Raw genomic sequence first — 12894 nt, 5'->3', positions numbered from 1 at the left:
CACAGGGTGAACACCACCTTCGCAGATCGGTGTCGTACAGTAAACGAGGTACCTCAGGGAGGGAGCCTAAGCGTTCCACTGTTCGCGATTACGGTAAACTTTATTGGCGACCTGCTGCCTGCAAACGTTGGTCGTTCGCCATTTGTCGCCGATTTCGCCATCTGGGTGTGCGCGTTCTCGTCGGCCTCCGCAGCGCAACAGAATCAGCGCCGTCTGAACAAACTGACACAGTGTAGTTTAACTAACGGTTTTATCTCCTCATGGACGAAAGCTTGTGCATGCACTACGGCAACAGGAAACAGGGTTGCTCACACCATCATGCGAAACTCTATGGGAGAGACATCATTCTCACATTCTGCGAAACTCTTGTACGTTGTTCTTGTACGTTGTTCTTGTACGTTGTTCTTGTACGTTGTTCTTGTACGTTGTTCTCGTACGTTGCTTTCGACAGGAGACTGTCATGCTCAGCCATTTTGAGTTGCTGAGAAAGCGCTATTCCAAAGCAATGGCACTCTCAATGCCATCACTAGAACGTTTTAAGATGCGGATCGAGTGACACCGCTTCGTCTATATGGTGTGCTGAACCGTTCAAAGCTTGAGTACGGGTGTCCAGCCTTTCAATCAGAGCGCGTCTCAAGCGAGCGCACCCTGGGCACAGAAGACCACGTCTGCGAACGCACTGCGACGAGAACATTGGGCACTAGCTTTATCGCCAGTCTAATGGTTAAGGCAAGCGAGCCACCGCTAGCTCCCGACGCCAGATGCTCTGCTCATACAATTCCTTGAAGATGGGACAGTGTCCAGCACAATCGGCCTCCCAGAGAATTTCGTCGGAACATCTGACCCAGCTGTTTGCCACGGGCCGAACTAGCGCTTTCAACCTCATGCGCATACGAGGTCACAAAAGCCTTCAGGACGTGGGCGTCAGGCCAGAGAACGTCGCGATACTGAGAGGCCCACTATGTACACTTTAGGAGTTCCCAGCACCTGCATATGACCTGTTCCTATGTGCGTTGGAAGAGAGGTGCCTGACCGCTCAGAAGGTTTGGTTCGAATTCTCTCACGGTATACGCGCTGAGTACCAGACATGCATACGAATATAGACGAATGTCTCCAAGTCAGAACAGGTACAGGATGTTGTGTTCTCTGCGGCGAATGGCCGAAGGGTGTTACACCGTCACAACACTGCTCGATTTTCCCTGCCGAATTTTGTGCAACTGGAGATGCAATTAATACGCAGAGAAACACCACACGGAACATTTATATTGAGTCCGACTCCCTGAGTGGCATTTATATACTGTTCCACTTCCTGAGCAGGATTTTAGCTACCAAAACTCGAGAATCGAGCATGCGGTGGTTGACCAAATCCTACGACAGGTAATGACCCTTTAGCGGGCCAGAAATTGCGCGATCTGTGTTTGGGTGCCAGGACACAACGGCTGGTTTATATTGATATATCAAGAGGGTCGAATGGCTTTACAAAGGAGGCAGCAGCTGCCCCACAACCTCGTTTCCTCGTGTAAGATTGTCTGATTTCAAGCAGTGACTGTCTGCCCGTCTAAAAAATAAAAAAAACTGTCAAAAAGCGTGCTGGGACCAGACGTACACGGACACGCTTAGCAGTGCAGGGAGTAAACTCAGGGCTTCAGGGCAAAATACAGGTTGTGGTTGTGTGCTGCTGCCAATAGTGAATGACCTGATTAGCTTAAAATCAGGACTTGCAATATTAGTTGCCTGAGGGTAACAAATTAAAGGAATTTTTCAACCTATTCAAAAATATATTCACCAGCAGTTGTATGTTCATGACGCTGTTATTGTGAAAACTATTAGTATTCACGTTGCGTCTGTGTACGCACAGACACTTTGTGAACGGGGCTGATACACCTGGGTGATGGGGTGGTGCTGAAAGCTTTCCGAGGCAATATCACAGGAATTAGTGTGTTTAGCTTGTTCAGCAACGCTGAACAGGCTACACAGGTTTTACTCCGCAAACATTGCTTCAGTCCCAGGAAAATTAAATAAGCGTCCCAAAGAATTCCATTTTCGGTGACGTAGCTCTCATCACCGACCAAAGTACGCAGGGCACCACACACCGGGCTGCATAGGACGGAGCATGACATCTTTTTCAGCCGTTGAATCATGTAAGGCCTTGCAACAGCGCGATGAGCTCAAACCGTGGAATGAGTGTAGTGGAGCTCGGCCCGACCAAAACGTGCAAGAAAAAAGAAATTGAGAGCACGACCGATCAACATGCATTACATTAAGCAATGATTATTACGCACCTGGGCTCCTCCTCCTCTGTTCGCACCGGGCCCATGTCCATTGGTGGTGGTGTAGTGGACGACACCAGTGACGTCAGATTGGTGCCGCAGCCAGCGATAGAGGTGGGTAGAGGCTCGGGCTGTTCTCCAGATCCGTACGCGCCCACCACTACCCAGGCGCCCATTGCCAAGGCCGTTACAAGTCCTGCCACGGCACCCTGCCACGGAGGAGAGACGTGGACAGTCTGTTCGGTGTCTGGAGACCGTGCGGTTATCATGGCCTGATGGCTGGTACTGTTCTCGGGCAGGTCTACGGAAAACAGCGGTGAGCTAAGATGACGTAAACATTTGATGCGGAAGGCGGTCTGAGCTACAGTGAGGGACGACTCAAGTTGTTGCTACCACATCGCTTTTGTCACGCTGGTTTTCTGTGCCAAAACGAAAAAATCCGGAGAGGTCGTATTAAAGATTCATCGAAATCGTTCGGGATGGGTCCAGAAACTGTTTCTAAACCAAACTAAACCATTTATTTTGGGCTGGTAGATGAATGGATGAATTATAGATCTATGCAGATGGAACTCGAGCTGGAATACAGAATAATGATCACTTTCGGCTGCCCATGGAATGATACAGATTTATCCAAATATCGCGACTTGCGTAATTTACCCAACAGGCGCCGAATCACTCATTTCGTTGTCATCCAGTTTACCTTGCCGTTGGCGAACGGAATGAAGATGCCCAGCGTGAAGACGCCAAACACAGGGCCACTGACGGCCCCGGTGACGGTCGCTGCAGCCTGCAGCACTCCCCCGAGCTGGCTGGCCATGAAGGCCATACCCACTGTCAGACAGCCGTACAGTAAACCTGCCGAAATACGGTGACCTTCGAGTTTGCTTTCTCCCTCTGCCATCTGCGTTTCTTTTCACGCAGGACAGTGTATCATGAGTACATCGACCACCATGAAACTGATCGTACTACACGCGTTGTGCCCACCAACGGGCTTTTCATAACTGCATAAGTTTAATACGCGCTTGGGTGGGATTGGTCGATTCTCCCTTTCACCCATCTAAGACTTTTCAAGAGTCAGTTTTGACCTTCGCGGTGTGGCGGCGCCAAGCTTCCCGTAGCTATAGGCAATTGATTGGCGGATTTTTGCATGCAAAAAATAGATGTACCTTGTGGGGTTGCTGACCCAATGGCAGGTCAAAACCAGACCTGACAATCTCAGCGAAGGCAATTCATGGAGGATCGTTCAAGCTGATCGTACAATGGAATGTTGATGAAGTTGCACATCTTTGAGATAGTTCTCAAACAATTAGACAACTGCAATTATGATTACGAAGCATTCCATTGACCTTGGGTGAGGTACATGGCTAGACCGAGGTCAAAGCAAACTGCTTTGCCACTGGAGAACCTGCTTTACGGGACAGATTTTATGCTCTTTTGGAGTTTCTTGACCACAGATCATCAATTCGACAGACATCTTATTTAGTCTTCCGGAAATGAACGATTACCGACTTAAAACGACCGATTAATGTTTTGTGTTTTAGGAACACACTATCTATGGTAATTTTTACGCTTATCTCAATTATAAAATAAAAACTCCTAGGTATTTAGACGCCACGACCTTCTATAGGCCGAATAAGGCCACTGGCCTGAAATAATCAGCAGCGAACTTTCGCTTAAGCAGCTAGAGAGAAGATGGCTGAACGAATCGGATACCTGTATACCTATCTATATACCCATCTAAACCTTGAACTAGTATGACCTTATTTGACCCCAAGGTCACGCACCTAGAGGTCTCAAAATGTGACACGTGTGTTCACATGCTGGCCTACCTATACGGTGAACATGATGTTTGTAGCTCTATTAGCTGTTCTTTTTAACTCGGGATCAAATTGCCCCCCCCCCCCCCCAATCGAGCGCGTCGCATTCGAACAACCATCCGCGCTCTTGTTGACTTTCGCAGTATGCACCGTACATAGCTGTGACGTCAATGTGAACGTAGCACCCATAATGTTAATAACTTTGCATGCCATTTGACTTGCACTTTAAACGCAGCTGGCAATCTGTCGGCAAAATGTTTCGCTGAAATGCTCTTGTGACAGTAATGTTTCCTTTGACCCTATACCCCAGACTCACTGATGCCTCTTGTTATCCAAGATTGTGTGACTGGTGACATGCTCTTGAAGAAGTTGATGTTGCTCAAGAAGTCCTGCCAGGTGATGGCTGCCAGCGAGTTGAGGCCGGAGGAAATGGTGCTGAGCGCTCCAGACATGATGCAGGCCACAAAGAGGCCCGGCAGGCCCGTGAGGTAGGACATCTGGTCCAGCACGAAATAGGGCACCAGCTGAAACAAACACGACATATCCCTGAAGCTATTGAGGAATTGGCTCCAGTTCCACGTTGAAACTGTAGCTTAAAACTCCCTCAAGCCATCGCCAGCAAAAGCGGTTTCACCTACTTCCGTGGTGTGGGTGATCAGGCTGGCTACTATGGTCACTTGCTTTTCGCACGTCTGACGAAGTCCAATGTGAATTCAAACGAAGGAAGAAAAACACAAACAAACAAGCAAACAAACAACAAGGTGGTATTTCTGTATGTGGTCTACAACCGTTGTAATTGGGTCATATGAGGTCGAGTCACGTTTTATCACCCTTGCGTCAGTTTTGCCACGACCTCAGGTTTGGAATAGCTTCGTCAAGGCATGACAGCCTTGACTCCGAAGTGGAAACCTGAGGTCATTTGAGAATGTGCAGTGACTTGCTATCATGGCCTCAGCCTTGGATTACCTTTTAAGTAAACTTCTTATGCGCGAAGGGATATTGCGAAGTGTAGAAGTTCTTTTGGCATTGCTGGGGAAATTTGTTTTAAAAAAATGTCAGAACTGTTGTGACGCTGACTTTGGTTTGCGATATCGCACCATTGACACGTGCGTCATTCTAACTAGCTGAGTTCAGAAATGAAGCGACAATATCAACTCGCATTCCGGATATACTCCATGGGGTTACTTCGAAACTAAAGGACCATAGTTCAGAACAAATACAAAACAAAACAGTGGTGCTTCATGCAAGGTAGTAGTGATGGTGCTGGAATTAAACAGAGTGCGGGTATCACGCCAATTTTCGGCGTGGTCGTCACACGAAACTTTAGGAGTAAGGTTATAGAACACAGACCAGATAAAGTGAAAAGCTGAAACTTTGAGATCCGGTTAAAGGAGTGTTCCACATTTGTACGGGGTTCCGAACTGAACTAGCCATTTTGAAGACCATTTGGTGCTATTCACAGTTCTGCCCGGCTTAAGACCTGAGCCCCTCTATTTTATAGAAAATGGGGAGAGGTAAATCGGGGAGAGTATTTCAAAGCCGCGTTGGCATTCATGACGAAATATGTAATATTCATGACGTCATAATAATGTCATTCAAAGCCTGCCATTTCATAAGCCATGCGGCAATCAAGTCCAAGGAAAATACAACTATCGAGGCGTTTATATCTGGCGTTTATGAACACGGTTTTCAGATATAACGGCCGTCAATCGGCTCTCGATAAATGTTGTGCCAGTTGGCTCGTGGGCTATATGACATGTGTGTGTTTGCATACACATATATGTATATATATATATATATATATATGTATATATATATATATATATATATATATATATATATATGTATATATATATATATATAACTTACTCACAAAGAAGTGACTGATATTAACATGTGATAATCAGCTTGTGCATCTAATATCATGCTCCAAACCCATAAACCCATCTCACGACGTGTTTCGAAGAATAATGGCTGCATCATGAGAACACACACGTTCAGTGTAAGCCAAAACAGTTTAAAACACGAACAGATGATTTGAAAACACCACACACGCACACGCAATGCCGCACGACCAGCCCCTCTGTACAATTGGGGGTTGGTCACGGTTTCAGTTTGCTAGGTCTAGGGAATGCAGTGCAGAAAACAATACCTTTCCTGCAAACTGTTTCCAAACAGCTCTCTTAAGTCTCAGGTCTACGCTGGCACATTCCACCTGACACCTACAACCCAGACCCATTAGTTATGTAGCATGCGATGTACACCAGAATGTACTAAACCTGACAGGTGGCACTTTGCACTTGTCAAGTGCCAGCCAGGTGCATTCACCTAAAGGTAACGATATTTCCACTACCCGGTACTAGGCATGCTGCCGGCGATGACATGTCAGCAATTCAACATCGGGGCTGACAATTGACAAGAAAATATATGACCGACCTCAGATTTTAAAGGTAGCAGACAATCTTTCCTTGATAACGACATAGGCTACAGTAATGTAGGATGTCTGTACCATGTAATATGCTCTGGTTCCTTGCTGAGATTTGGCAAACTTTAGATCAGGACCGACAGCGCTGCGCTTGCTGCTTCGAACTTACAAAATCAGCTCATGGCTCAAAGCGGTATTTTTCCTAACGAGCAAAAACAGTTCGTGGCTCACCTCAAAACGATTGGTTCGTGAGCCAATTCACGATTCAGCCTGAGGTAAACACATGGCTGGTTAACGCAGCACATGGAGATTCATCAAGCTCGTAAATTATAGAACACAGGCTTGGCATAATGCCCAATGAAACCACCTAGCTCCAACCAAAGCATTATCAATATTCCCAACGTTTCCTTGCCTCGGAACGCGTTAGCTTCACGGCCTGATTTAAAATGACTGGCTCCACCCGTTTCGCGGTGGGTCTTTAGCTCTGTGGATCCCATCCGTTGCTAGGCAACCCACCGGTGGGTCCTCACGTCGGAACTGTCCTCATTCCTCGCTCAGATCGGGAGCCGCACCTGGTCCTTCCTCTCGATGAGAGCCATCCGGAGCGGGTCGCAGTCGGCGTACGTGGCGAAGATGGCCAGACCGCACAGGCAGGCCAGCGATATGTAGAGAATGTTGGCCGGGGCGTTAAGGAGGCAGGCGCTGAAGCAGACAGCAGTGTCATTGGTTCCCTTATCAGGACAGATCAAAGATGGCCGCCACAGCAGCCCTCCTTGCTTGGATGCATATTACTATCAGAATGCGACTACAACAATGACATATGTGTGGTTATACAAAGCAAATTGAAGCTGTAAACGGCACAACGTAATTGTCAAGTATGGTACCAACCATAAGTGAACCCACCGGTAACAGTTTCAACATGCAACATACGGTTTTATATACTTAAGCTAACTTGCTCCAACACACATATCCAGTGCTGGGCTTTTACTTCCGTGTCGTGATGGAATTTCCTTGATCCGCCGAGGCCTTTGCAGACGGAGCTTATCTGCCAATGGAATGGGACTTACGCCATCCATTAGTTGTTGATTGCGCATCGCAGGCACACTTCTATGTGACGGTCGGAGTGGACGTAACTCACGTTCTGGCCGCCTTCATGGTAGGCAGGCTCATGTAGCGCTGCACCGCACTCTGGTTCACACCCATCACCGTGGTCCACATGAACAGGTAGCCGAAAAACAGGTTCCAGAAGTTGTGTCTGGAGCGAACGCACGTTTTCCACAATTAGTGCAAGATATTTGTTGGCTTTTTTTCTTCTGACAATGGCACTGTGGAAATTGAAATGGAGTTGCGACTTTGGCAATGCGACGTAGGCATACATAATCATGGCGTTCAGCCGCCTCACGAAGTTGTTAGTCATGCCAGTTGTCAGTTAACAGCTCTGTCAGCTAACAGTTATGTCAGTCGGCTCGGGGAAAGGATAGAGCGAGGAGCTCCGCCTGAGAGGGAAGCGCATTGAAACATCCAGCGTTCATAACGTCCAATGGTCAAAACATCCAGAATGGCAGCATTCAGCGTTCATAATATCCAAAATTGTCCAACATCCTTAGGCAGAGCAGAATCACAACATTCAAGGACGCAGCATTCAAAACTGCCGCATCCTATGTGACTGTTGGAAACGGCATAACTTCGTAACATTCAGCGCTCATAACATCCAGCGTGCGCGGGATCCAAGGGTTGAGTTGCGGCATCACTTCTTGGAAAACTGCAGCCTATCGGTTTGTACATTGCCCGATAGAGGGTTACCGCAGCTGCATTCACCCCTATATGCCGACGGGTGGCGTCATGGTGTACAGTGTTACCCAATTAAACCACTGTGCAGGCGTATGAAGGAATTAAAAATATTGATATCTGGCCCGTGGCCTTGAAAATCTCTGGTTACTCGGCAATAGCCGTGCGGTAGTCGTGGAAGGTTATCTTGTCTAGTTATCTGGGCCTTTTGTTGCAGGCTGTTGATTCAGGCATCTGTGGTGCTAATTGAAATGAACGACGCGTTTGTAGCCCAGTGAAGAAAAGTAATAGCCAAAAGTTTTCTTCAGTCAATTCACTGGACTTAAGCTTAACGAATGACCTGAACTACATTGTCGTTTAAAATTGCCGGCATTATGCAACAAATGTTGCATGTCATTATGCATGTCATGGCCAGTTATGACCAAGATGTTATTGTTTGGCGGCCGTCGACAGCTTAGTCAAATCCGAGACTATCTATCCATCATGTTCATTGATTAGGTGATGCAGCACTCAGAAACTGTGCTAAATTTAGGAATCGTGATGGACACATCTGCTATACAGCTGTCACATACACCAAGTGGGAAACATGTACTGACATTCGAAATGTTAAGCATTCTTTCTTGTTATAGCCATTCTGAATGCCAGGCACGCACTTCCTCCAATCGTGATACTAAGGTTATCCGGCAAAACTGCCATCGCAACCCTAATGGTATCTAATGAACGCATCTGTTTCGAAATGTCCCTGACAGCCGTTGAAACGTAAAGCCCCAAACACTATTATTAAGATTTAGGTCACCGTCAGCGGCACATGCCCTGTTACGATATGGGAAAGCCAAAGACTAGCAGGGAATCATCGACAGGTTGAACGCAAATGGCGGCTCCCGATTTCGGTCGGCGAGCTCAGTGCTCTCGAGGGTCGGTTGACAGGTCTGTTCTCACAACAGTCGTGGATGATCGCCGCCGGCAAGAGCCCGTCAAGATGAGTCCAAAGCGGTCCCGTCAAACACCAATAGGAAGTATCCAAGACTAAGTGTGATGGGCTTTTGAACAATGCAATGTGCCCGATGAGCCTAACAGATGGGGTCCTCGAAAGTAATTGGAAGCAACCAAAATTTGATGTGGAGGGGCCCCGAACGACCAAGTGCTCGAGCATGTTGACAGATGACGCCCCCGGCAAGAACGTAGAGCCCTCCGCAAGTGACAGGGAACTGAAATCACCCTAGACCGATGTCGAAGACCCATGAGCTCATCGCGGGTGTATCAGTAGGTTAACTGAGACCAACGTGAAGGGCTTCTGAACAACCCAGAATACCCCGGCTGTTTGACTTGTGGGACCTCGGCTAAAACGTAAAGGGCCTTTCGGGCGAATGAGAAAAACCCGTGGCAGGCCCCTGATTGACAAGGGCACTCGGACGTGTCAGTGGAAAGGGTCCGGACGACAGCGGGGCTCTCCGGGCAAATATAAAGAAATCAAGGGCAACGTGAGAGGTTCTTTGGCGATCGGACTGGCCCTGCAAGTGGACATATAAGGTCCCAGGAGCAGTGTAGGACCTCTGGACAGCGGCATAGGCCTTACAGCCCTTCAGTCAGCACCCTCTCAATCAGCAAAGAATGAAGCCCACAGGCGTCCAACTGGGTGGCGTTTTGTATAAGAACTACGTCTGTTCAGCCGGTTATGAGTCTCTTCAGAGTCCATGAGCTTCTCCGGGGTCCAAAAAGGAATTACATGGCCCTGTGCCCCCTACACGTCTGTAACCCCCCCCCCCCTCGCCGTGAGCGTCCGCAAGTCTTAGCCGCCAGCCACAGCGGGACAGCTGCCCCGCGGGCGCAGTGGTAACACCCGAGCCCGCGCCGGTCGCCGCGTCTCCGGGTGCGACACCGCCCGGCGCGCGTGCGCACAGTTCGTCAGCAAGCCTCGGGACGCGGCTGCGCCCAGGCCGAACACAGCCGCCAGACATTCGAAGTAATTCGTAGTAGCCTTGTTCCGCGTTATCACGTAATCATCAGTGGAATGCCAGGTTGAATATGTCATCTGAAGACAAAAGAAGAAAATATGCCATTGTTGTGAAATCTAGCAGCAATAATCCAAAACTACTTCTTAATGCCGTGATCGCTGGATACTATGAATACTGAACGGTACTACTTTGGACGCTACGCGCTGAGATGCTATGAACGGCCCCAATGAGTACGGAATTGGACACATGTTGGATATTATGAACGCCGGATTTGCGATCTTGGGTAATATGAACACTGGACTCTGCGATCTTGGACGCTTGGATGGCTCTCCTGTGAGCTGTAGCTGAGGTTGTGTGTGTGTTTGTGTGTGCATACCAATGCACGTTAACACTTGCGTTGGTTTTGAAATAATTGACGCACCATCAGTACTTATCTGCTGTAGACTGGGGCACCCACCTTTGCCAGGGACTCACGCTGAAGTCGAACAAGTTCATCCTGCCGTGTTCGGCGCTGATGTGGAATATGTTACCAAATCCTCCCACGTTGATGGAGCCTTGAACAACGATGGCTACCATACCGGCACCCATGACGACTGCCTGGAGAACATCAGCCCAGACCACGGCCTTCAGACCTCCCTGAGAATGAAACACCCGGCCACTGTCCCAGAATATCCCCTTGGATACAACACCTCATCACCTTGGGACTCTTTGTAAAGAACGTTGTGATGCTCTTCCCCAAAGAACCGCACACCTTTCTTTTCTCGGGAGATTATCATAATTTGGGGGGCGCTGACCTCTTGTTTCTCAACTGTAGCCGTCGTTTTCCAAATGCCTCACATTGACCTTTCAATAGCTGACACATAGCCCCAACAACGATTCATGATGCCAAACTCGTCATGCCCCGCACAGCTCGTTGGTCCGCTCACAATCGTTGTATAGAGGGTCGCTACGACCGCCGTGCAGATGATGCTGGTCTCCAGGGTTAGGTCGGTGGTGGAGCTCAAGGCCAAGCTGGGCGCGTACAGGGCGATGGCCATGTACAGCGATGTCTGCACCAGGTAGCCCAGCACGCAGAGTACTCGCAGGACGTGGTTGTCAAACCTGGAATATGCAACCATGGGGCGGTAGAGACGCATCGCGCTGGTTGCATCCCAGCAAAAAGGGGCTGTTACGTCGCTGTCTGTGACTATACCGACATGCCCGGCGTCGGACAGCATACCTGAGCTGCAGGTACTCGTTGACAGACGTCAGACCGCATCGGTAGAAGATGGGCAGGTAGAGCAGAGCCACGGACGGCAGGGAGATGAGAAGTGCCAGTACCATCACCCAGTGCTGCGTGCCGTTCATATACATTTCGGCTGGCGAACCTACCCCAGGCCGATGCACCGTCATCGGCCATGGTGTTGGCATAACGTTACTGCTAGACGGGGTACATCATTGCAGTTAGGTGGAGTACATCATTACAGCTAGGTGGAGTACATCATTACAGTTAGGTGGGGTACACCATTGCAGTTAGGTGGAGTACATCATTACAGCTAAGTGGGTACATCATTAAAGTCAGGTGGGGTGCATCATTTTAGCTGAGTGGTACGTCATTACAGCTAGGTGGAGTACGTCATTACAGCTAGGTGGATTACAACGTTCCAATAAATAACACCGGGAGGACTACGTCTAAAAGAGTGCTATGTTTGTTTGCTGGTGTTGTCACTGTCATCGTCACGTTCTAAGGGGCCTATATTGTACTATGAACTCAAGTCCTATATATGCGGTCAGACGTTGGACGGAAGTCTGAGTATTGGCCATTACAGTCCAAAGACCTATCTTCCCCTCCTTTATGAATGCGTGAGGATATGAAGTTTTGTCCTCCGATAATGTCCTCCGAAAATAAATTCTTCACAAATCAGAAGTATTTTCGAGACGGGCGCTGGTTCGCCACGAGACTTCCACACAGCTGGCAGCTTACCCAAAACCAGGATGGCCGAGAGGAACGTTGCCATGATAGAAATGGCCACGGGCAGGATGGCCATGTTCCTGCCGCCAAGCAGCATCTCAGCGTTGGTCTGTTTGCCGCGGAAGGCGTGGTACACGCCAATCAGCAGCGAGGACAACAGCACGCTGCCGAACACGCAGTAGTCGACCAGACCGAACGTCTTCGGAGACGCCATCTTCTCGGCCGGCTCTGAAAGCAAGAACGCTGGGATGACGTCTCTACAGATTGCAACAAACGTTGCCAGTGATTATTGCACAAACCGGGGCGGAATCCGCATGTCTTAAGTCTGCATAGTTGACACGTGATTCGGACATTCGTATGCTCGACACGATCGATAAAGTATCAACACCTTCGTCTGTCGAAGTCTAGAATAATGTACAACTAGGGCATGGCAGGGGCACGCGGCCAGAGACTTGGCAAGGGGGAGCACGTGGTTGGCACAGGGTCCCTGATGGTAAAAGGCTCACCAGAAAAGCGCTCTGCATGGCCCATTTGCCAATGACAGCATGCTTTTCTTTGACATTGTCTATTTTTACCGTCTATTACTGGAACAGATACCATGAGCTACCGCGAGGTTTCTTCTGCATGAATTTGATGGTTATTAAACAGAAGAAATCATGCGTTAATTAACTGCATGAAATAAATATCC

General features: G+C 48.6%; 1 protein-coding gene across 1 annotated transcript; it reads right to left on the bottom strand.

The window, feature by feature from the left end:
- Positions 1-1118: 1118 nt before the first annotated feature.
- Positions 1119-12420, bottom strand: LOC119100507 (sodium-coupled monocarboxylate transporter 1-like). The gene is made up of 10 exons (XM_037223594.1): positions 12219-12420; positions 11475-11622; positions 11182-11356; positions 10713-10891; positions 7651-7767; positions 7085-7214; positions 4404-4611; positions 2971-3101; positions 2283-2479; positions 1119-1146 (listed from the first exon to the last, which is right to left on the bottom strand). Exons 1-10 carry the CDS (start codon positions 12418-12420, stop codon positions 1119-1121), a joined length of 1515 nt encoding a protein of 504 aa, XP_037079489.1.
- Positions 12421-12894: the final 474 nt, after the last annotated feature.

Source organism: Pollicipes pollicipes, unplaced genomic scaffold (genome assembly GCF_011947565.3).
Source record: "Pollicipes pollicipes isolate AB1234 unplaced genomic scaffold, Ppol_2.1 Scaffold_4881;HRSCAF=5763_pilon_pilon_pilon, whole genome shotgun sequence".
In the NCBI taxonomy this organism is placed as follows: Eukaryota; Metazoa; Arthropoda; class Thecostraca; order Pollicipedomorpha; family Pollicipedidae; genus Pollicipes; species Pollicipes pollicipes.
This window is presented reverse-complemented; position numbering and strand designations above follow the sequence as displayed.